The 27,546-nt window shown below is 35.4% G+C and overlaps 1 protein-coding gene across 2 annotated transcripts in view; it reads right to left on the bottom strand.

The window, feature by feature from the left end:
- Positions 1-402: 402 nt before the first annotated feature.
- The window catches only part of LOC149789513 (uncharacterized), a 61,447-nt gene continuing 34,303 nt past the window's right edge, over positions 403-27,546 (bottom strand). Inside the window, exons 1-2 of one of the 2 annotated variants that reach the window (XM_089971560.1) lie at positions 26,152-26,287; positions 403-3,692 (exon numbers count right to left, since the gene is read on the bottom strand). In XM_089971560.1, coding sequence (XP_089827686.1) covers positions 1,008-3,674 — 2,667 coding nt within the window. In that variant the 5' untranslated portion in view covers positions 3,675-3,692; positions 26,152-26,287 and the 3' untranslated portion in view covers positions 403-1,007. Of the gene's footprint in view, positions 3,693-26,151; positions 26,288-27,546 lie in introns of those variants that run through there. The other variant, XM_089971561.1, reaches the window with a different exon arrangement.

The raw sequence follows: 27,546 nt of genomic DNA on the forward strand, positions 1-27,546 counted from the left end.
CTGTCTTTTCTTTCTTCTCCTCTTCTTTCATTTTTTTTTGTTGCTTCTCCTCTTCTATCCTGACACTTTGCTGGATCGCCTCCATGGCCAGCTCGTCCAGTATGCGACTGGTATAGTTCAGGTGCATTTTGGAGTTCAAGACGTTTGGATAGTCTATTCATGTTGACGAGTCAACATCGAGTGATGCATGGAAGAATGGGTAGATAGCAAGATATGAGAGAGAGAGAGAGAGAGAGAGAGAGAGAGAGCAACTGATTCGGTGAAACATTAATTGCTTGATAGATAGATATAAAGATATTGCTTTTCAAATGGACAGATTAACGTTGCGATAGAGAAAATATTAATTTTATGCAATTAGATTAATTACACTAATATGAAATATACAATAAATGAATGCAAAGGTAAAATGAAAACCATTTATTAAGGAAAGAATATAAATATTTGTTTGATATAATTATTTTCATTTGATACAATACTTGCTTACGTTGTGATAATTATATCACAAAATCAAACATCTCAGTTATAGTAATTTTACATACATTTATGAAAAGAAACATACATAATGAAATTACATTAATTGTGTTTTTAGTTGAGGTATATGAAATGATATGACTACTACACCATAGAAGAGGAAATTAACAATCCAGTAATTTGACAACAAATATTAATGATTACATTGTGGTATTATGGATTAAACTTTATAAATATATTGAAGATTCTAGTAATTTAGAAGATATATATATATATATATATATATATATATATATATATATATATATATATATATATATATATATATATATATATATATATATATAATAGCCAATTATTTGTTAAAGTATTACATGAAAATAAGAACACGTTAATGCCCTTACCCGATTCACCTTGTTATGCAGGAAAGTCTCAGGGTCTGTTTTTTTCTTTAAAATTTGTGCTTAGTTTGCTTGCAGTCCGCAAAACGATCAAAAGGTCCTCATTCCTAATTTATAAAAGCATTATGACAGGTATTAACGACTGGTGAAATATACAAGAAAAAGAATATTACAGACGACAAGAACGACAACGACCGTAAATAAAACAACACAAATTGTGCGATAGTTGGAATCGCTGCTCGTATTATTTACACGATTCATAGTTGTATGGCTCTCTGAAAGTTCTACAGATTCTTTGATGTATCTTGGTTGCTTTTCTGTTACTCCCTTTTTTCTTTGCCGCATCTCTACTGTTAGTGGGATTCTGTCCATTTTCGTGGAGTGGTCCTTGCCCTCTTGACTGTCTATACTTCCTACAGATTTATGAAGGCATACTGGCTGTACTACGGGCAATTCCTTTCTGCTTTCTTTTTCATTTTGTTGGAATAGATAGTATCCGTCATTTGCTTGATTTGCGCTCATATCACTGTCTGCACGTCCTATGGACTCTTGCATGCATCCTGGCTGCCTTTTAAGTTTCTTTTTCCTTCTTTTTCTAGGTTTTTCCCATTCGCTGAAATGATCATATCTATTCGTTGTTTGGTTCGTGTTAATAATGCTATCTGAAGGTTTTGCAGATGTACTGTTGTATCCTATTTGATTCGCAGGTAATTTCTTCATACTTGTTCGCTTTTCTTGGGATGAGGTCGGATTGTATCTCTTTTTTGCCTGATCTGTGTTTATCTGGCTGTCTGAAAGTACTAGTGATTGATTTATGTCATTTGTCTGCTTTGCGGGTATTTTGCTAATCCTCTGAGTATTGTGATCTGGAAAGGTGATGCTTTTGTGCTTTACGCTATGCAGGCTCTTCTTTTTGTCTGGACACCCTACAGATTCAATTACATATCCTTCTTTAATTTCAGGTACTGTACTCATCCTTTTCATCGTTTCACATTTTGGCGAGGAACTGGGTCTGTCCTTTATATGATTCTTGTCACTGTGACTGTCCGAACCTTCTACATAATTAGTGATGTATCCATACTGCTTTTTTGATACTTTCTGCATCCTTTTCGGCGTTTCGTATTCTGGTGCTGGACTATGTTTGACATTTGCGTGATTCATGTTTTTAAGATTGTCAGAACATTTTATTAATTCGTTGTCGTCTTCTGGTGTTTTCGTCATACTTGTTAATGTTTCATTTCCTGAAGAAAAACGGCATCTTTCCTTTGCATGATTCAAGTTCTCACTGCTGTGTGAACGTTCTATAGCTTCATTTACGTATACCGGCTGCGTCTCGGATATTATCTGTTTCCTTTGCCATGTTTCAAGTTCTAAGGGCACATTGCATCTTTCATTTTCTTCTCTTAGGCTCATATAATTATCTGAATATCCCAAAGACGGATTGAAGTCTTCAGGTTTATTTTCAGGTAGTTTATTCATCCTTTCCAATGTTTCACATTCTGAAGAGGAAACATGTATGTCCTTTGCGTGATTTATATTCGCACTGCTGCCTGAACGATCTATAAATCCATTAGCGCAGGCCGGATGTTCATCTGGTATTTTCTTCAAATTTAACCATGTTGCTGTTTGTATGGGCGGGCTGTATCTTGTCTTTGCTTTTTTGGTGCTCATATGATTGTCCGAACATCCGAAAGATTCATTTAGATCTTCTGGAGTCCTTACAGCCAATTTATTAATCCTTTCCAAAATGTTGCTTTCTGAGAAGGATCTGTGTCTATCGTTTGCGTGATTCCTGTCATTATGACTGCGTGAACGTTCTGCAGATTCGTTCTCATATCCAAAGGGCTTTTCTGGCATTCCCTTTATCCTTTTCTGCGTTTCATGTTCTGGCGAAGGAATGTATATGTCATCGGCATGATTAACGCCATTATGATTATCAGAGTATTCTAATAATTGATTTTCGTATCCCGGTTTATTCCTGGGTATTTCCTTCATCCTTTTCAATGTTTCATGTTCTGAAGATAGACAGTATCCTTCTTTTCCGTGAGTCATGTTCTCGTTATCGCCGGAAGATTTTACGGATCCATGTGAGTATATCGGTTGCTCTTCGGGTATTTTCTTCATCCTTTGCCATGCCTCATGTTCCAATGATGTACTCCATCCTGCTTTAGCTTTGTTTATGCTCGTACGGTTGTCTGAAGATCCGAAAGATTCATTTTCGTCTTGAGTTTTCTTGTCAGGTAGTTTATTTAACCTTTCCAGCGTTTTACTTTCTGAAAAATAATTGTGTTTGTCCTTTACATAATTCCTTTTTGTACAAAGTATGCTTAAATGACAACTTAAATGTTCTAAAAAATCTTTCAGATACTTTGGATGCCATACAACTGTTTCCTCCCACTTCTTCTTTTCGTGTTCAGGGATAAACTGTAAGACTGAGCCCTCTTTCAGAGCTTGAAAAACAACAGAGCAGCAATTTTTAAAAAGGCCGCTGAAAAATGTACCGTTTTTTTGTGACATCCACCATCTTCTAATTGCATGTTCATCAATCTGATTAGTTAGTGTAAAAACAGAGTCAGGTTGTCTCTCTTCCTCTAACGCAATATCTTCATCAAGTGACTCACTACATCTCGCTGTTGTCAGAAAGGTTAGTGTCAGTATGGAGAGAAATCCAGATTGTCCTGCCCCTCGTCTTTTGCTACCACTTGAAGGCCACCAACTGATGTGGGTACCGTCACTAAGAGTCATTGAAGCGTGGCCAAAGCTGTCGTCCCTGAAGTCCCATATGTGTACCTTAGTCGGCATATTTCATTAGATTTTGCCCTAAAAGATAAAGAAGGCAGAGCATGCAATATTGCACACACTATACACTACTCATCACAAGAACCAAGGTCAACTAGATAACAAGTAAGCTTACTTCAAAATGGTTTGCATGCACCTACATAATGAATATCAACCTGGCCTACATTTCAATCTACGAAGAAAACTATTACTAATTCATTAGCTAAGTATACATAGACATCCCATATATGAAACTAATATGTTGTTATAGCAAATAATATTTATATAGGCATTAATTAAAACCATTTATCTTCTACACAATCTGAGCGAATCATTTGCTACTGTATCTCATTGTAGTTCCTAGCGCTACGCTTTCAGGCCAGTTAATTAACAGACGTATGGCTCAAGGAAATGTCACGTTACCTTTCCTGGTCTTTTAAATGCATATTTTCCACGTTAATTATAAATGTGCGATAGTCTTGAGTTTTTATCTAATGTCCGGTTGCTTGTACACTATTTAAAAGAATAAATTAAATTTATAAGCAACAAAATTAGAGTGGTGATAACCATTGTAATTTCATGCATGCCGACAATACTAATTAAACTGTATTTGCTGTTTAATGAATCATGCGTCAACGTTGTCATTTTGATTTTCAAGTTCACCAACAAAGTTCAGATTTTGTGCACTTTTCTGGACAAGCGTACTAGCAAAATCCTAAAAACAGAATATAGAGCAAACCAGGACCTAAAGTTGTGACGATTGTGATACTAATCATAACATATATAATTCAAAACAGATTTTCAACGTTGCAAGAGGGCGAAATGCCTTATCGGTTGAATAAACTGCTTATGAGCACAAAACAAAAACTCAAGACACTATCAAAAACAAGTTCTACACTCTTACATGTCATGATAACAGCAAGTATTAAATAAATAAAAACGACGTGTGACATGAATAAAAAGTGGGTTATTCTATGTCACATAACGAACAAACATGTCTGGACCAAATTCCAGCTTGTGAATAACAGACATAAAAATTGTGACGAAATATCAACGCTATTTACCTTTGCTAAGGACATTATATCCCCATCGAGTTATGCATTGACGTTCTGTCAAGAGAACTTCTGCTGTCAAACTTCTAGCAATTAGGGATCGGGCTTATATTCCCAAATTAGATATTACGACTCAATGGTCTTAAGTAACAGAGCAATAACCAGCAAGTTTTGTACAAATACTTTTTCCCCTACAGTACAAAGTGAAAAGTGAAAAGAAGACATTATTGTAAACTAAATCCCAAAACAGATCCAAAGGTTCTATCAGACGTCCTAATGTCCAGCGTTCCAACTGAATACAATGGTATTCCAGATAAATTCCTATACTGAATTTGCTGATGTGCCTGTAGTCCTGAGTGTGTGAATGTACCAATGACCTGAAATGTGGTGATGTGTTAATAGTCTTTTGATGTATTATAATATATAATCCAAAATGTCCTTCAATGAATTTACTATATTTCCAACACAATTATTTAATCCATGAATTATAAATGAGCACTTTGTAATTCCAGTGAATACTTTAAATAAATAAATCCACCCAAACTAAAAATTGAACTGAACAATAAGACTAATTTCACTTAGTATCTTACGTTAGGATTGAGTAATGTTTCAAGTAAACAACATTGGTATAAAAAGCTAAGACGTAATAATAGAACTAGAATATGTCTCATTATATCTCAGGTAGGCTTTGCAGTTCAAATGAGTGTTTAATAAAACAAAGCCAAGACTGTTTGCGTAATAATGGCGTTGTAATATATAATGAAGTGAATAACATACGAATCTTTTAGTAGTGAGATATTTTTTTTAAGTAGCTCATCCAACGTTGTGCAAAATTTAAATATTTTATTTTTTAAATAAAAGATAAAATGACTAACACAGACAAAAGTCGTGAAACCATGAATCGTGTGGTACATTGTTTTTGTCTTTACATCTTGATTTTAGTACGTTAATTTATTCAGAATCGGTTTTTATCACATACATTGTACTATATACTATGCTATGCTAAATAACACATACAATAAAAAAGTAAGCTGATTTCGTGTTGAATTAAAGATTTAAGTATACACAGTATCAACATGTATGTCCTGATAATCTAGTGGACCAATTAAAATTTAAAGAAACTGATAAAGTAACAAATATACTGTATGTGTATATATATATATATATATATATATATATATATATATATATATATATATATATATATATATATATATATATATATATATGTGTGTGTGTGTGTGTGTGTGTGTGTGTCCTGTTTCCTTTTAATGAAATATTTATTTAACGAGTGGTATATCACTGATACAGCGTACATACTGTACATATATTTTATTATATCACATACAGATACATATATTTTACCTTTTAACGGAGCTTAAGTTTGGCTACAGGCAAACCGTGCACTGACAGAGTGAATGAATTCCTCACATCCTGAGTGTGTCCGCTACAAAATGTAGATCTATGCCTATTGCTGCTTTTTTCAATCACCTATGCATATTGATAAGTTGATTGTTTTCTTTTTTGAGTTTCCGTTTTTATTTATATCGATCAAATCAATATAAGACACACTTGTGATTTAAGAATGAATGATGATTTTAATGAAGAAAGTAGACCAATGCACACATATGGTTATCTACTCAATTTACATGAACACTGCCATTCAAATACCGGAGCATGGACATTAGTGGTAAACTAAGCGAAATGACGAACCAACAAGATGTAATTAAATTATATTAATATATGTACAATTTATCTAAGTCATTATTCGGCTTTAATAACAGTACTACCGACAATATAATTCTCTCTCTCTCTCTCTCTCTCTCTTTCTTTGGCCGGTTAGACTTAAATTTTACCATAATTCATTAAGTCTAGAGACATTGTGGGATGACAAGCGAAAATTCTCTATGCTCTTCTTTTCATAGATTTTCGCCCGTATCGTCCTACGATAGTTCAGAGGGAAAGAGAGAGAGGTGGGTTGGGTGGGGTGACGGCCTTTGGACATTTTCATATTTAATTAATAATAATCGATATTTAGAACATTATAATAGGTTTAAGAAACAACAACAACAGCATAACATTCAATACATCACAGTATGTGTAGATGAATCCCAAAGAAAGTGCACACATACCGTTACGACGAACCATATTATTGTACGTTACTTGGTGTAAATTCACTTTCAAGGTTTTCATCCAGCACAAATTCTTTTTTTCTCGCACTCCAGATTTCTGCGCATATTGTCCATTATGCATGAGAGTGGAGGAGGAAGAGAAAGCATTAAGTATTAGGACGAAATTGTGTACCATATTAAATTCATTTAGAAAACTGGGATTATTTATAATTTTGTATCGTTATTTTCATACGTCACTAATGAGTGATGAGTGCACAGCACACAATTGCAAGGACGCCGTTGCAAGAATGTTGATATATGCGTATTATTGCACCATGGACGGATCACAATTTGATATACCAATAGTATTGGTATTGCAAATTGCTTTATACCAATGTTTTAAAAGCCATGCTATTTTTAATCTATATGGTATAAAGAAATAACTCTGTATAACGGCTTTTGGCAGTTCGGTGCTTTATTTCTCTATTACTCTTTGATACAACAACCCCATACACTACTGACAGTATATTTTTTAAAGACACCTTATGCAATAAACTGGATTAAAAGCACAACAGAGTCAGAATTGTGTATGCATATTATACATATTTATTCAAGATGCAACATTCAAATAAATGATACAGCAATAAACTGAATATTTAGCAATCAACTAGAATCACAATTGTGAAGATGCGAACTTTGACACCAGATGTGACCAGAACCAATATTTCGTATGCCCAGTGAGCTATCAACAGTAATGACAGACCAACGAAGGTTACAATCAGTGATATATCAAATGAAGGCCTGTATTTTCTATAAGGATCGATGACATCAATTAAATATCATCCCCGGGTAATCAAAACTGAGCACCATAATCGCCCCCAATCTTTAACATTTCTCCATATCTCTAACGAATAGCAGCAGAGGCAGCGAACAGACCACTTGTCTGAAACCTAATTTGCTTAAAATATAAGCTTCTTCTGAAATAAAAAAAATAAGGTCACTACTAACCTGACCGAGAGTTGTGTTTACATACCGGAGGTCCGCCCCCTCTGCTGATATCAATTAAAAAATATCGTATTAATAATGCCACCAGCTAAGGAATCTCACACTGCTAGATTAGCTCGAGAGAGGCTAAAATCAATCAAAACAGTTATTCCTGTTCGTGATTCTGTTAGACAAAAATTGCAAGAACGTCAAGAAGCCCAAGTTGAATTTACAGAAGGCACATAACAGTTATTTAAACCCATTACAACAATTACTACAAAAGCTGTATGGGGAGATTTTAAGGATGATGAGGATGACGAAGACGAGGAGAAGAAAAAGAAGAAGGGTATTCTTCAAGTATTAAAACGAACCGCTGAGCAGGCTAAAAAAATAGCAGAAAGAACCAAGAAAACAAAAAAGATTTTACGAGATCTTCCAACTGAAATAGCTGCAGCTCAGCTTCAACCCGTCGGCGAAGAAATACTTGAAGGTACTGGTGAAGAAATCGACGACGTGAAAAAAGAACTTACATATAAACCAGTAAAAGAAAACGTAAAATTGATTAACAAATTTAGGAAAGGGATTGTCGAGGATATTAGAAATACTAAAAATGAAGAACTACCTGGAAAAATGTTAATTGGCATATTTAATAAATCTGGTATTTTAAAAGTGATGATAATCTTATTAAATGGGTATATCGTGTATATTAAAACAAAAAGCAAGCCAGAGATGATGGTCTAGAATACAGAAGTCTTGATGAAAGAGTAAAGAGACTTTACAGAGAGGCACTGAAACAAGCAGAGCAACAACAATCTTCTCCACCGCAAGAATCTTCTTATCAACTTTCTCCACCTCTGCAACAGAAAGAAAAACCAAAAAAAGATATTCAGCCTGTAAATATATTTACGATGAAGCTCTTAAAACTTTTAATGACCGAGATAAATTAATTAATATTGCTGTGTTTCATTATAAAAGCAGAGAAAAATATGTGAAACCTGAATATGTAAAATCAATAGCTCCTAAACTTTGGGTTCCTACATTATATTTTGCATCTAAAAAATCAAGTATTAATACTGATGATCCAGAGTTTAAAGATTTTGTACAGGATGTAAAGAAAAAGGCAAAACTATCAAAACCTCCAGAAGAATCAGGTGCCACTGGAAGCGGTTTTCCTTTGGTTACTCAGGGAAGTGGTCTTATTACCTGTCATAACAATGTTCTTTCTGACGTAGAACGACTAGAAATATTGATTGGATGAAAACGAGCTGGAAACAATTCTTCAGAAATTGTTAATGAAATATCTGATATTTGTCGAAGATTATTTCAAGGCGGTATTATGGATCGCAGCATTTATCGTTCCCTTATTGATGAAATTGCCGATGATTATCACAATGACTAAACAATTAATCAGTATATAAAAATGATTATACACACTGCTCAACGTGGACCGATCATGGTTAGGCTATTGGTAATCTTGCCAAGCTTTCTCGACTGTCAAGGACAGACTAGCTCGATTAGTACGAAGAAAACAGCAGCAACCAATGAAACTGGCCAGCACTGAAGTTATGCCCGCGAATGTCAGTAAAATAATAAATCAAGCTGCAAATCAAAAACTATCGGAATTATCTGAAAAAGCAGAAAAAAATGTAGCTTCAAGTTTAATAGCAGGAAGCGGTCTTCGTGTCCTTGGCAAGTCAAGGCGACCATGATTTAGATCATGGCAATTATAATAAAATGTTTAAACGTGTATCCGATCCAGCGTTTGATATAGACGCACCCGTTCTCAAAGACGAATCAATACGCGATTATCAATTTTATTCTTATGAAGCACGACAACCAAATCAACGTGGTCGAATCGAATTACAAGTTCAGGATACAAGTAGATATTTCTTACCCGCCGAAGCGTTTATTGAAGTAGAAGGTGAAATAATAAAAGCAGATGATACTGAGTACGGAGGTGATGTTAGAATCGGTTTTGTTAACAATGGTATTATGGTCTTTGTTTGACAGTGCCACATACATGATTGATGGAAGAAATATTGAATCGATTCAAAAAGACGTTGATGTTGCCACAGCGATAATAGGTCTAGCAAGATATTCAGATGATTATACAAGATTAGCCGGTCCGACAATGATGTTCGCCAAAGACACTTCTGATCACTCAGATCACAGACTGTATGATATAAGACGACCAAGAAATTTTGCCGATAACGCTAATGCTGATGTGTGGCCAGTTGTTCATGATGCTAATTCAGAGTTCAACTTAGGATTTTCATCACGACGATCGATGTTAAAAGGTAATCGTAGAAATTTCTCATGCGCGATTCCATTATCCCATATCTTTGGATTTTGCAGAAATGTTAAAAAAAGTTATCTTCGGGGCTAAACACACAGTTGTGCTCGTAAGAAAAGGTGATGATAATGATGCAATATGGAGACCTGCTGGTGACGCTGGTAAAGTAATACTGACAAAACTTTCATTGTGGATGCCAGTAATGACTCCATCAATTACTGAGAAACAAAAATTACTCTCTTTTATGGATTCAGGCGGTAAATCATTGTTATGATGGTTGACAGTAACCACATATGCTATTCAAAGTACTGTTAATGGTTTATTCACATGGAATATAGCATCACAACAGGGTGTTTCTGCGCCACGATATATTTTTATTGCGCTGCAAAATAATATTCGGACGAAATAGTCAAGAACGTTCATATATGATATTTGATAAACTTGAAGTTGATGAAGTTTCCTTGCGGATAAATGGATATCAAGAACCAGCTGAAGATGTATTGTTAAATTTTGGTCAAAATCACGTAGCGCGTGCATATCATCGTTTGATGTCATTTATGGGACGTGATCAAAATATGGATACTGGGCTGCAAATATCACAGTTAGATTTTACAAATCTGTATCCGATTTATTCCTTTTCGCTGGAGCATCTTGTTTTATTCAAGCAATCTGTTGTTGATATACACTTTCGAGCTCGTGATACTGACCCTTCTCCTGATATAGCTCGTCGACCCCTTATTCGCGGCACCTACAGAGCAATCGCTGTTATACTCAGTGACAAAGCGATGTTACTTGAAGGTAGTAGTGGTCGAATGAGAGTCGTTGATGCACCAGTGGAAAATATTTAATCATGTTATTTAAAATCACGAGTATTATCATAAAATGCCATATCATCACGTTTGTGTCAGTCTGACTCCTGGTCAGATTAAAAACCTTCAATCAAATTCAGCAAAAAACTGCGGAATGAAATTATCACTAAAGCGAGATCAGATCACGGTCGGTCAAAATAAATTATCATTATCAGAACGTCAACTTAATCATTTCAACAGCGCTAATCAATCAAAAACAGGCGTCAAACTTAATCTCTCTGCGGGTGCTGTTAAAGACTCAATTAAAACAGGCGGTATTTTTCCACTTCTCGCGGCTATTCCAGAATTAATTTACGCAGCGGCACCTGCCGTAGCAAAAGCAGCCGCATTAGGTGCTGTTGGAACCGCTGCTGGAATGGCTCTAAAGATACCAACAGGGCGAGGATTAAAAAAAAGAGGGACCGAATTAAGATTACCGGGATCTCGTTGGGGAAGAGGTCTGAGGCTTCCAGGATCACTTCGTTAATTATACCAGCATCAAATTTTGATTTACTTGATGCTGTTCAACAACTAAAAATAAAAAACTTCAGAGGTATTTTTATGCGAGATCAATTGCCGGACCGACCAAACAGCGCTGAAACAGGTATTATTGATCTCGATGATAATTCAGGACCTGGTACCCATTGGACCGCATACGCAATTGATCCACGTGGAATCGTTTATTTCGATTCGTACGGGTTAGCTCCACCTTGTGAGTTTATCAAGTATGTCGCGCCACTTCACGCAGCGGTTTGGTATGCAACGCTACTAACACAAACAATGACGGATCCGCCAATATGCGGCAGTGAAGTAATTAATGTACTCGACGTTATATCAAAGTCCTTCGCGGCACCTCATAAAGTCATGCATGATTATACAAGTAACCGCTTCGTTTTGAACAGATTTTAAATTATAATGGTTGATATCTACGGAAGATCTTCTTCTACGAGTAAGAAAAAAAATCCGACATTGATTTTTCGAAGTACGCTACTAAAGATGAACTCGCTGATATTATGAATCTGGCTGGAGTTGACCCAGATCAGGTTGTTCTTTTTCAGGACCGATACGTTAACTAAAAACGAGCAAAATCAAATGGAATAATATAGTTCGACGAGTACTCGGTGCGGTCACGGATAACATTCCTTTGTTTACTGACGGCGGCGGAATCAGAGATTCAAGTATATCGTTTATAACCATCAGAGATGAAATTGTAAGAAGCATTGCTAATCGTGTAAGAAACACCGGCGACACAATGACAGGTGAACTCAACATGAACGGAAACAGGATAGTAGTTTTAAGAGATCCAACATCCGACGAAGATGCCGCGACAAAAAATATGTAGACGTTAACTACAATACCGTCGACGATAAATTATCCACGTTGCGGGCCGAGCACAGCACAGTTGACGGTAAAGTATCCACGTTGCGGGCAGAGTATGATGTGCACGTAGGCGCTTTTGGAAGATTTCGAAGAACTTTTCAAAAAACAGATGAATCCATAGATACATTTTTTGTCACTCCGCACACCGATGACAAAAAACTTTCTGATGTCAAAACTAACCTAGACACAACTAAGAAAACACTAGAAGATGTTGTAAGTGGAATACCTGATATTGTTAACAAAATTAGTCTGATTAAAATTTCAGCCGGAATAACTCCCGGGCATATGACCAATATCGTACACACGGTGTCATCGGGATTCGCAACATGGTCACAGCAACAAAAAAACTATTAAATATACCGCAACAGTCACTGGCGTGTACAGGCTGTCTGTGTTCAGTGCTGCGAAATTCTAGATTTTTACAACGTACCCATGGCGTCATTCCACCGACAAGTTTTCTGGAGTTGTGTCTATCATATTAAATAGCGGAAACGAAGAAATACTTATCCTAGAATCAGCTGATAAGAAATTAACCACAACATCTTTCGGGTGGTGTCTAGAATTTGTAGCTGAAACACCTCAATTGTTTACTGCATAAAATATAACGAGTACCTCAGCATCGTACAGGTACAGTGAAGCACATGAATGGCAAACGAACTTAAAAGATCGAGTCGAACAATATACGGTAAAAATAAAGAAATATCGACGACGACTAGTTATAGTTGACGTAATCGTTTATTCAGTATCCGGTGTTGTTGTGTCCACCGGCGTATAATTATCAACGATAACAATGATGGCCCCAGTAGCCGTAACAATCTGTATTTCAGATACAACATCAATTGCAGGTGTGCTAAATATCATTGCAAAAAAGATAAGTACTTGCACGAATAAAACATTATCCGATTATATTTTAAAGTTGCACACGACGACGGTAGCATACTCGAAGTTATCTTCGTTGTTATCGACAGGTCTTAATGATGGAATTATATCTGATTTTGAATTTACAGAAATGATTAAAATATACAAATGTGCTAGTATTAAGGGCACAAATATATTAAATAATGACATCACTAGAGCTACTCCAGCAGATCGTGACAAACACAACTCCGCTGAAAACAGCGATAACCTCAGTAAGTTCGATTAATCCTGAATTTAACGTTAGTTTCCCAACTGCGATTCCAGCAAAAGAAATCGCACTGGCAGAATTACGAGTATATTACAGTTGGCCAAATATCAGATCGAAATCATTTAATGGTACTCCAGCAAATAATTCGCTTGTATTTGCGAATAAAAGTAAAGATGATGGAACACCTGACTGGGTCGTTGTGGGAATACCAACTGGCAGTTATGAGATTGAGCAAATCAATGAAGAATTTGCGCGTAGAATAAAATCAATAACGGGAAAAGAAGCAAATAATCAATTAAAGTTCATGAGCCGACGTTATCTTCTACGGTTGAGATACATTCACCTGATTACGCCGTTAATATTTATCAATCATCGATAAGATCCGTACTAGGTTGGCCTGATATTGCACCAGAATATCATGGACCACCAGAACCACGTCGGGACGATTTTACAATAAATGAAATGAAGTTTATAACAACTCTTAAATACCGAAATTTTTATACGTGGAACGGAACCCATGAATATAAAGTTTATACTTTTAGTGGTGAAATAAGATATTTGGACGTTTATGAAATGTATTCCGGCCATATTAATTCTGAGGTCAAACAATCAATCGATATTATACAAAATTTGTTTTTGTCGTTATCGCAACATTATAATGATGATACAAAACAACAGATCATTGAGGCAATAAAACATCTAAATCAATTGGAATCAGATTATAATTATGTTAATGAAACTTTCATTAGGGAAGTACGTGATCATGCAATTGTTGCTCGTAATTTTTCTTTCCCCCGCCCTAGAAAGCCATTTATCAATTATTACAGAATAACAGAAAAAGAATATGAAGAAAAAGATTTTACATTTGTAGTACCAACATTTAAAAAAGATGAACTAAGAAAAAATATTGACACAAATTGTCCTAAAATCATCGAATCATGGAGAAATATAGCACCACCCGCGCCTGTTCTCGGACATGACGATGATCCATACGGCGGAGGCAGACATACTTCACCAAGAATCGTTAATATAACATCGACAATCGCGGTTGATCTCGTTTGTGATGTGATCGATGGCAGCTATCAAATAGATCTTGGAAAATCAAATCAGGCTCAACAAGGATACATTTTATACACGTTCACACCACATGTTTCCCCTGAGTATTTCATCGTGCAAGTACCAACCAATCTGCGGTATCATAATAATATGTTAACACGAATACATTTTAAGTTCACAGACCACCTCGGACGCTTAATTGACCTGAGGGGAGAGGAATTGATTGTGAATCTGTATGTGAAATCTTAATGATTTTTCAGAAATATTTTATTTATTCTGAAATAATTATTATAATCTGAAATATTTTGTTTAGAAATATTTCATTTATTCAGAAATTGATGGGGTGGTTGATACTTAAAATCATGTAAATCAGTCAGTTTGTTTGTATTGATGGGGTAAATCATACTGAAAATTGTGCAAATCGATCAGATTGTTTGTTTTGATGGGGTGGTTGGTACTTAAAATTGTGCAAATTGCAAAATTATTATAATCTGAAATATTTTATTCTGAAATAATTATTATAATCTGAAATATTTTATTCTGAAACATTTTATTTATTCAGAAATTGATGGGGTGGTTGGTACTTAAAATCGTGTAAATCAATCAGATTGTTAATTTTGACGGGTAAAATTGTACTTAAAATTGTGCAAATCAATCAGATTGTTTGTTTTGATGGGGTAAATGGTACTTAAAATTGTGCAAATTACAATAATTATTATAATCTGAAATATTTTATTTAGACATATTTTATTTATTCAGAAATTGATGGCGTAAATGGTACATAAAATCATATAAATCAATCAGTTTGTTAATTCTGATGGGGTGGTTGGTACTCAAATCATGTAAATCAATTAGTTTGTTAATCCTGAAGGGGTGATTGGTACTCAAATCGATCAAATAAAAAATATTTCAGAATAAATAAAAAATATTTCAGAATTAAAAAAAATACTTCAGAATAAATAAATTTTAACAAAATTAAACAGTAGCATGATGAGCGGTTATCAGTTTCATGGGTTCCTGCACTGGCCTGTGTGTCTCCATGGGATCATTGTTTGAGACTTTTCTTATGGTCTTTTCTCGGCATTCGATGATTGTTTCTTTTACCCAAACAATTTTTCTACATTTTTTTTTGTGGGTACTCATGTGACTTAGAGCTTTTACATCAACGCTACTGTTTATTTTGGGGGCGTCATAGACATATCTCCGGAGAATTTCTCTAACCGAAACGAGTGGTAGAATATTCAGAAGATTGTCTATGCGCCATGTACACCCCCTAGGAGAAAATCCCGGGGCTGCCAAAACGCACTCACACTACGGTTTGGTAGTTTGGGGTGTACATTGGCTGATGCCGCCCCCACTTTTATATAGGAAAAACCCTACCATAGGTACCGTTAACAGTATGTCCGTTACGAGATTCGAACTGTTCGAACCGGAGACCCCCAGAATGAGAGTAAGCTGCGCTATGGTTCCTAATCTGATTATATGCGCTTTATATAACTAACCATCACTGAAGAAATATCTATCTCTACAAAGTTAATATTAAATCATTGGATAAAACAAATGAACTCAGTATAACTAATTTTTCAGTTCTGCACACAGATAAAACTCATTTCTGCTTAATAAGTCAGATTTGGAAAGTTAGTTATTTTTCGGGATAACATATGTACCGAAAAAACGTTCTGGCTAACTGCCACACTGTAGACATGTTAGCGAACCAGGAAAACCGATACTAAAAAAAATATATTGTTTGGGCTAAATACAGTCACTCTGATATAAAATAAGGAAGATAATTGATACTATTCCTGTAAGACATCTCAGTTCTGAATACAGGTAAAACGTACCAGTCAGATTTAGAAAGTTAGTTATTTTTCGGGATAACATATGTACCGGAAGAACTTTCTGGCTAATTGCCACACTGTAGACATCGTAGCGAACCAGGAAAACCGAACGATTCGGCTGCTTGTTATTATGGCAGAAGACATACATCACTATAACACGAGTATCGATAAAAGGACCAAACTGCCACACTGCAGACATCGTAGCGAACCAGGAAAACCGAACGAATTTAATGAAATAAAAAAAAATATATTGTTTGTGCAAAATACAGTCACTGATATAACGGAGATAATTGATACTATTCCTGTAAGACAACGGAAAATAACTGATATTCTTCCCGTTAGCCAGCTCTAGACATATCAAAATTAAATACGGTTTTGTCGAACTCAACTGACTTTAGAAACACACAGAAAAATATTATTTACAAATTTATATTTATGTGCAACAATTTTCCGCTTACAATAGTAAACACGTATGCGGATCCGTGACACGGTCAAAGGGAAATAACTCAATTAAATGAGTATGCTCAACGGAGTTATGCCCTTCTTCAGGTAAGTACTCTGCTCGTATACTATAGACCCAAATATTAAATAAATAGTTAATAAATATAATTCGAGGTAATTTGACGATGCATCTCCATCATTGATATTGGAAGATGATTCTTTGATCATATTTTTTAGAAAAAATAGATCTACTTATATTTTCCGCGACAGAATGTATTGTAAACCTTTCAATATTAAAATATTTGCCAGCTGCATACATCGATTTAAATATTCTCTCTTCACCCGTCTCTAAATTTATAGATAAGGCTGCTTTGGCACTCTTATTATTACAACCGGTGTTTCCAAGTCTACAATTCTGACTTTGCGTGACAATGCTCAGATTGGATAAATTATTATTAAGTTTATTTCTATCAACATGATCAGTCACAAAACCATCTTTGATTTACCCCTTGTGACACTCGTATATGAATCGATGACATAAATAATTTTCCCTCCCATCAGCATTGAACTTCAGATTACCTGTATTACTAATAACACCAACTGGTCTCTTCAACCTGCAATTTCGGATCACACCATTACGATTTGATTTGTAATTCTTGATGATCGGATGCTTCACAAACTCGTTCATATTTTCCCCCATTTATATAATAATAGTATTTGTTTAAATCATAATATGTCTGAGAATTTATTTAAATAATCCTCTTCACGTTTTATAACTCTGTCACTGTCATTATTTTTTTATCATAATATCTTTTAAGTTCCCTGTATCGCTTACCACCACAACGAGCACATAACTGTGTCTTCCCCCGGACTCCGACACCACTTCGCAGAGACGGTATTGGTCCTAAACTACCATTACGAACACATTGTGAATGTTGTCCGAAGAATTCGTTTTTACAGGATTTATTCCAGTGAGTTAATGAACCGATCATCAACCATTTGCATTGAGACTATATATATATATATATATATATATATATATATATATATATATATATATATATATATATATATATATATATATATATATTATTTTTTATTTAAATACTTGTTTGAAATATAATATGGGCGAGTTCGATAGATTGTTCCGAATCAAGCCCTGGAGTGCAGATAAATTTAATCTCGACAGAATATCTCCCGACCTACCGATGCGAGATATGGTTGATGCGAAAAATAAAAGTTTATTAATAAAATTCACGGCGCCAAGAAAGAATTTCAAACGGATGGTGCATCTCATGTATGGTCAACGTTCAAGGTTATACGCAACGGTGTCATCGACGCTACGATGAATGACGAACGAGCAGCAGCTATCATTAACTACATTGATAATCGCAAATATATTTTCAGAATAAAATTTTGTCGTGCTAACAGAAACAGGAAATTGGATTATCCGTGACAAATATGATACTGTACACAAGGATGAAAAAACTGTCATGCTAAGTAAAGATTCCAAACCAGGTCTATTGACTGGCATTGACAAACCATATTATGAGCGAGCGTATCCTGTGACCGCGGTTATTTATGGAATCTATGTGATAAATGAAAAAAACCAACGTTGATAAACTGGCGCCGATGAAATTTTCAAACATAAACTGTGTGGCTGAACGAGTAATAGAACATTTTACAGTTTCGACTCGTGGAAACGGCTTAACGGATAAAAGACGTAAAATAATAAACACGTGGGGAGAAATGGTTAAAGATACCGGGGCGTCAATCAAAGATGTGGCTGAACCAGGGAAAAAAACTAAAGTTCCCAATAACCGTAGCGACGATAACAGAAGAAATATTGTTTGAATCAAAATATAAATCAAAAAGTGCTTCGATCGAAATTATTGATAATAACGCACACGCTTGGAATAGGGCAGTAACAGTGTTTCCACGAAATCGAACTGTTAAAATTTACCGCGGAGACATGTTTGATTTTATTAACGAAATAAGTAAAGACGATCCTGTGTCAGTATGGTTATTTCAGAGTTCTAACGACGAATACTATGTGGAAGAAAAAAATATTTGATCAGTTTGTACGACCTAATGGCGTTATTTATCGAAAAGATCTTCTCCATGAGAAAATGAGAAATCTTGCATTGCAATATACTGATGATACTAAAGAACTATTGACCAACTGTTTTACTGTTCCGTCAGTTGCGGCTCATTTTGCTAGAAAGAAAAATTCGTGGAAACCAACTAGATTTGATTCTCTTAATGACATAATATCCAGTTGTGTCGAATACGGACACGGTGGATTATGGAATACTAAATACGATCACTGAGATGTTATTTCGGCTGATATAGTCGCGTGTTATCCCGGCAGTTTTCTCGGGTACGGAGATTGTTCTGTGTACTTTGAGCGATTCGGTCATCCGACGCATGAAATGACACGAGTATCAATAAATGGACCATTACCGGATTTTGATCTGACTGGATTCGCTTGTATCGAGTCATTCGAGTTTGTTATGGGACTTCATCCAATTTGTTATGTTTGGTTTGGAAAACATTTTTCAGACAAAATGTGGGCATCAATAGTACTGTTACGGTATATGCTTGATTGTGCGATGTTAATGTCGTTGACGATCAGCAAAGCAATTATATCATATCGGAAACAAACCGAAGTTTGGTCACCACAACAAAAACAGTATTATGATGATGAAAACTAGCTTAAAACGGATTACGAGAATAAAATTACGAAAGATCTTGGCAGAAAAATAATTGGCAAGTTCACTCAGGGAGGATCATACGATCATAAATGACATTGTGCAAGATTGATCATGGACGATGCTGAGTTAGATTTTATAATCGCTGATACAACGAAGAAAAACACTTTTATAAGTCGAGAAATAGCTTTCTTGTCAAATGGAACTAAACTAGGCACAATCGTGAGCTACATGGACGGTGTTTCACCTCAGTGTACTCATTTAAGATCATCGATGCTCGCACGTTTCAATAAATATTTTATCGATGATAAATAAGGTTTCTACACTCGCTGTCAGAGTTGCCACGGACTCGTTTTATATCAATAAAAATATTCAGGATTGTTAGAACAACTACATATCGATACTTGTGCACAGTGGGGTTCGTGGAGAATAAAAAAGAAAACATACTCGATTATTCCGAATTCGCTGAGGTTACGATTAAAGATATTTATTGTAAGAAATAACAAACATTAAAGCTATCTTCTGCACCATCGGTATACGATCCAATAACCAGAAATAAAACGGTTTATCTGAACGGACCAGGGGGTTCTGGTAAGATGACTCGAGCAATCGAATTATTTCAGAATTCAGATATGATCGTTTTAACTCCTACACATAGACTCGCGCGAGAGATGAAACAACGAGGGGTACAATCGTGTACTTATCACAGCTTCTTCCGATGGAAGGGTGATTCTTGGACTTCTTCAAGAATGGGTTAGAAATATATTCCGAGGATTATCGTTTGGGATGAAATATGTACAGTACCGTTAGAAACATTAAAAACGTTTCTCGATTGGCTATTAACAAGAAATACTGTTGTGTTAATGTGTGGCGATCACGGTCAACCACCAACTTTTGTTGGACCATCTCCACATGGATGGCTGAATGATTTTGTTGACCACTTCGAAAAAGTGACTGATAATCATAGAGCACTTGATCCAGAAGTAAACGGTTTTAAAAAATTAATCTGACTACAGTCGAATAAAATTCAATGTGAAGTAATGCGTGAAATGATTTCAGAAACACTCATGAACGACTTTTTGCGCGCGTGGAGACCAAACAATTTGATAGTTGCAAGGAGAAAGATAGTCAGAGACACACTTCAGCAGCGGTTGTCTCAGTTACAACGAGAAAAGTTTCCAACGTTTCCAGTTCCATTATGTTATCGACCAGCAGATACACGACGACAAAATATTGACGTAGATATACCAGGACAGATCGAGAAACAGAATTTAGTGTTGAATGATATTGTCCCAGTTGGTGTCAATGCTGTTGAAGATGCGCTAAAAACAAATAAATCCCCGAGGACGCTAGGATACACGATGGCGATTCATTCATCTCAAGGATTAACTATTACTGATACAGTTGTTTGGATCGTCGATGATCTATCGAGTGGTCAAATTTGGTTTATCTCGCAGTATTTAGAGTCAGAAGAATATCTCAGCTACGAAGGATTATCCTGGACGAGTCAGTAATCAATGATGATGATGTTGACGGTGACATAATAAGAAACAAATTAGCTGGTTATAAACAGTGTGATAAAAAAAATAAACGCGACTTTGATCTTGACGTTGAATTTATTAATACGCTGAAACAGCAGCAGAATAATCACTGTGCAAGTTGTAATTGTATAATGTTATGGCGGTATCTGAAAAATTATCCTAGACAATATACTGTAGATAGGAAAGATAACCACCTTGGTCATACACGAGAAAACACAATGCTGACCTGTCTTGAATGTAATCGACGTAGGGGTGCTAGTTAAGTGATTGCGGTGGTAACTGAGTGTCCTCGGGAATTATTTGTACTTGTTCATGTACAAATCCACGTTGAGGAGCAGTTGAATCTAGTCTGTAGATTGTTGGTCTACCAGTGGATCTTGTTATGTTAGATATCTTGTGTGTCGTAATACTCCAAATAGGATCAGTCGCTCTTTTTTTACCACCTTCAAATTCACCTCGTTCATATAAATATATTACGGTCACATTATCTAATACTGGCTGTGTTGAAAAATCACATCGTTGTACATGTATATTTTTATCGGTAATTGCGTTAAGGTTTCATGTTGGTTGTTCGAGTAATCTCATTATTTAATGCAGCTATCACACTTGGTAATCTTGCCACCCATTCGCGAGATCTTTTATCTTGAATGAATTCCTTCGCGTATTGATCTCCAAATAACCGCTCACCAAGTGTTCGATTAAATCGTTCAACAATTGTCTGATCACGATGAATTGCAGTATGTCCTCGTCTGATTTTGACATTATGTTGCTTCATCAACGACGATACTGGATCAAGAAATTTTTGCTAGGATCAACCTGTAATAGTTCTGGCCATCGTAATGGTCTTCGTTGATAAATTCGTTCAAACGCATCGGCTACTTCTGATGATGTTTTCGTTGATAATGGTTCTGCCTCTTGATATCTACTTGCAACGTCAATGACAGTTAACGCGTATTTGTAGGTTATTTGACGTCTACGTACTTTAATCGTATCATAAGGTAAAAACAGAATATGTGCTTGATGAACTTCATTAGGAACGCTAACATCGAAATACGCGTACTGAATTTGTTTCAGTGATGGTAGATAAATTTTCCATATTGCTTGTTTGGATAACCACGCTTTAGCAGTAGACTGTTTAACCGCTGCTGCATCAGCGAGTTTACTAATTCCTGCTTTACCCCTCCAATATGCCCTTGGACTATAATAAACTGATTCCATTTATAATTAATTACCAGCCCCTAATACGAGTTTACCTTTCATTGCAGATTTTTCTAACCAATTAACTAATGATTCTCTGATATTTTTATTTTTTATGGAATCTAGCGAATGGATCAACTTCACATCTGCAATATGCCTATGTTGTAGATCTTTATTTTTATAAGCCACATCAGGAACGTGACATGCTCTATCAATATCATTTATGGGATACTCATCTGGTTTTGGTTGATCCTGATTGTTAAGCCTGATATCGAGTCGAGTACCAGGACCACAATAATTATATCCTGGAAGATGTTTTTCTCCAGGGTATTTAGCCCATGGCGTTCCTGGGAAATTTGACATTAATTTAGCAATATCACCACCATCTTTTGTGGGTAAAAACGAAAACTTTTTTTCTGTTACATACTGCACACCTTCCACCATATGCAATTCTCGCATTTATTGTTGTAACCGTAGATAGGTCATTAGTTGGAGTTTCAACTCTACAACGTAAACAATATAGATTCATATTATTTATATATGGATATAATTGATTTCTCAGCGATACGAAAACAAAAGCCAATTAAACACCATCCTGCGTTGCCAAATTCGATCAGTATGATAATAATAGGTCCATCTGTATCGGGTAAGACGCAATTATTACTTAATCTGATAATGAGATGGCTAAAATGGGACAATTTATATTTGGTAGCACCATCAGTTGATGATCAACGATGTTATGATGTACTTAAAGATTTCAATGAAAACGCAAGATTACTGGACGAAGGTAATGATATTACAGAGTTAATAACCGATATTGATGAAGCGTTGAGCGTTGATATTTTAGACGGATTTATTAATAATTTAGTTGTATACGATGATGTGATGCTGGACAAACAATCAAACCCTGCCAGAATTTTTTCACGTGGCAGACATAAAACCACTGATGTGGTTTATGTTACTCAGTGATACACACAAATACCAAAAGTAATCAGAGATAACTGTAATATTTTAGTTATGTTTAATGGAGTTGATACGTATACGTTGCGAAATATTCATCAAACTTGGTGTAGCGGTGACATGGAAATAATTAAATTCAGAAATTTCTTTTCACATGCACAATCAACCCAGCACGGGTTTATAACAATACATTTACATGATCCTAGAACGAAGATATCGTATTGGACTTGATAAAAGTTTTGGATGAATTGAGAGCAGCAGAGGGGGCGGGGACCTCCAGTATGTAAACACAACTCTCGGTCAGGTTAGTAGTGATCTTATTTTTTTTTCTTCAGAAGAAGCTTATATTTTAAGCAATTAGGTTTCAGACAAGTGGTCTGTTCGCCCCCTCTGCTGCTCGAATCGTTAGCAGGTCAGACGTACATTAGTACATGTACCGCTCCGGTGGCCTAGTGGTTAGAGCGTCCGCCTCGGATGCGGGAGGTCGTGGGTTCGATCCCCAGCCGCATCATACCAAAGACTTACAGAAATGGTACTAACAGCTGCCTCGCTTGGCGCTCAGCAATAAGAGGTTAGTGTTAGGACTGGTCGGCCCGGTGTCAGGATAATGTGACTGGGTGGGACATCATGCTACATGTCTGCGGCATGATGCCCCAGTGCTAGACATCACTATAAACTGCCTCATTGCAGACATCGTAGCGATATGACTGAAAAAGTGTTAAAGCTACGTTAAAAATCAAAATCACATCACATCACATCAGTACATTCCTACGGTTGCAAACTTAAGAGTCAAAAATCTCTTTGGCGTCAAAACTGGACGTCATACTGAGTAGTAAACAAACGGGCATCAAACGTGGGGGTCAAATAAATGAAATTTGAGATCTCTGAAGCGCATATGATGGTAGAGAGAAACATTGTATATGTACACATTGTACCGTAATCAGCTGATAGTTCCAGCAACCATTATATATTAACTGTAACTTATTTTTTCTTATTTGCAATATGCTCTTGCTGAATTTTAAAAAAATCAGATGCGTAATGTAGTAGTTCTGGTGATCCTGCATGTCAATGATTATAGTATTTTACGAACATTAATCAATTACCGAAAAGACTAGAAAATTCCGACTGTTAGACACACACACACACACATATATATATGATGGTGCGGTGTGTGTGTGTGTGTGTGTGTGTTTGTGTGTGTTGTTGTGTGCGTGTGTTGATGTCTCCATTAGATTTATGTAGAATTCATCATTATACTATGTATTGTAATCTATAATAATAGTACCAAATAAAACTTACAACTTACATTCTAAAAAAATGAAAAGTTTTATTCTGTACAATGTATGATTTAGATCCATGTTAAAGCACACCTCAACATCATACATCTATATTCTCTTAATTATGAGGATCTCGTACGATGAAATATAAATATAATTATTATTTAAAGCATTTCATGTAAACGTTTGTTCTCTAAATTCATAGTGTATCATTCAGTTTCACTTCAAATTACTAAATCTGAAAACAAATCAATGCATGTAATTTGTTTTCGTCTATATATAATGGCCTCATATTTTGGTTACCTCTTTTCGTCGACATATAATGCTTTTAGTATGTTAATGCATTTTTAACGATATCTTTGTAGAATATTTTTTTATACTCAATGAACTCTATATAGAGAACAATGACCATCGTTAAGTGATTTTCGTTAGTTGAATCTCTCATGCATTATTTTAAATGTATGCTCATTATTACTGAAAGTGGACGTGTACAAGAGCAACAAAACAGCGTATTATTATTATTAATATCATTATATATATATATATATATATATATATATATATATATATATATATATATATATATATATATAGTTCTTTCCTTTGGGTGGCTAGTTTTTAACCTTGATAACGGCACAGAGGAGGTCGACATCGATGACCGACAATATAAGGTAGCTGATACAGCAAGATTTATACGTTTTAGTTTAGGGTTTGTGTACTTTAATTCATTTTCAGCACACCATACGCTATACACGGCGGCCAGTATATTTTGGCGAAATAAATTCCCGAGGGCAACGGTGAGGTGCGTGAGTAATATATAAAGGCGAGTGCCTTAAATAGCTCGGTAACCCTGAACTCCATGTGTTTTGGACAAGGGTAAATACCATATAAATTTATAACAAGATAAATCAAATAATAAACAAGATGATCGGGTCGCAGTTAGGAGCATTTAAGCATCATTGAAATGAAGATGTAGAAACAAACAACTAGGAAATAAACAAATATAAGTAATGAAGGATAGGAAGGGAGGAAGAAAGGAAAAAAGCTAACAACCAGGAAGTGATGTTGATGGCTATGGCAGTTGTATTTGTTGGGTGTGATATTTTTTTTTCTGCTGGTAAAATGCATGAAACAGTCATTAATATTGACACACAAAAAGAAGATTTGAAGAGAATGATTTGTTTTTAGATTAGATGCAATGGTTGCTAGTCATGATCTTGGTAGCTAGTTTCTAGTAAGCATAATTTTACACTTTCGATGGAAAATCATTTTGAATTGGACGACGATTAATATAGTAAGGGTAGAAATGGCGATTATGTTTGTGTTCAGAAGGAACTGGATGATTAAACAACACAATTTGAAATAGGAGAAACATTGCCATAAATATTTCGTCTGCAAATGATCCTCAATGAAACGCATGAGTACTGCAAGCCCGTTAAATGTTTACTGGTATGTACCTTTGCTTGCAACTGGTAAGGCTGAGTTAGTAAGGCAAGAATTGTACAGATCACCGACAAGATGTGTCATAATTGTTGCTGAATAAAGCTATTACAGTACAATGAATCAACATTTGCTGTTTCTCCACTTAATTGATGCACACAGTTTCAGGCATAAATATAATCAATATAAAACATATTCAACATATTTCATAACATTAGCCAAGGCAAATACAAATGAAAAACTTACGGAACAAGAGAAGGCAAACTCGATGATTCACGTTATCTCCAATATAGCGCATTCACATTCAGGTTTTCAACCAACGCCCCAACAGACTGGTTCGATGTTAGATTGTGCCGTGTCGCTGAATACTGATACGTTAGCATAGCACAGTTGCTCGGATTTATTATAAGAAGTAATGAACAAATCTGGTGACGTATATATATATATAAAATCGACGAATTTATTAGTCTAGTCTGGTTCTCTGCCCTAATTCACTTTGTTAAGATTAGACAAACACAAGACTCAAGACATATTTAATAACAAAATTCCAGCCCCTTTTATCCTGCTGTTTATCTCAAACCCCTTGAAGTATCTGAGTTATATGGGCCTCATTTCGTTTTAAAATAACAGCGGCGCAGCCATTTTTTAAAATTCGAAGCAGAAGATAACGTTTAATGCACACAATTAACGTATTTCTTTTGAACGGATTATCTGCACCAAGGACATACAGTGTAAAATAAACGTTTGTATAATGCAAGTCTGATGCTGTAGATAAACATCGTGAGTGAGTCACAATACAACCATATTTTGCTCTGTACATGAAAGAGTATTTATCTCTGATATACATGTGATGAACTAGAGCAATATGTATAAGCAATACATAGATGGTATAGCAGAGTCTATAGAGTTTGGAAGTTCTATATACATACGTCACGGGTCAATATATAGACCGATATTACCTTTTAGGAATACGAAATTACATAAATTATAAATGGCCATAACATTAACATATAACTTTCGATGACGATGATATTAATACAATGGTGACGGTTAAGATGAGAATGATACCTGAATAACTTGAGGAACGTAACGTGAACAAATTATGTATTACATTCAAGGATCTGAAATTCATTCGGAACATTCGATTCTTTTCAACCTGAATAAAACTGTATATGATTATTTTGGATTCACTTTATTCTAATATAAGTTCCTCTAACAGTTTCATTTTATACTTTTGATAATTAAATTATTTGTTAAGTTTCACAATACTTGTTGGTTTTGGTTCTTTGTGTTACTGACTGTAGTTGATGACCGTAGAGTCATAACAATACAACCTGCATGCACGTTAAGGCACTCATTGAAAATAAATTGTCAGCAGTTTTGTATCTAATATGTAACTGTGAGTGTTTATGTTTGTACTTGCCTTGTATTTATTTATTGCCTTTATCAGTAATTAAGTTTACTTAGTAATGTTCAAATATAAACAAGAAGACGCTTGTGTGCAAATCAGATTACGAAAAACTTGGATTTCTCGCGGCTATATATCAATCTATCCAGTATCTTACGTATTATGATCGGAAGTGTTTAGACCAATGAAACCAAAACCTTAGAGATCTGTTGTAACGACTGAATCAAAATTGT

Source organism: Sinohyriopsis cumingii, chromosome 10 (genome assembly GCF_028554795.1).
Source record: "Sinohyriopsis cumingii isolate HCF-2022 chromosome 10, ASM2855479v2, whole genome shotgun sequence".
Taxonomy (NCBI): domain Eukaryota; kingdom Metazoa; phylum Mollusca; class Bivalvia; order Unionida; family Unionidae; genus Sinohyriopsis; species Sinohyriopsis cumingii.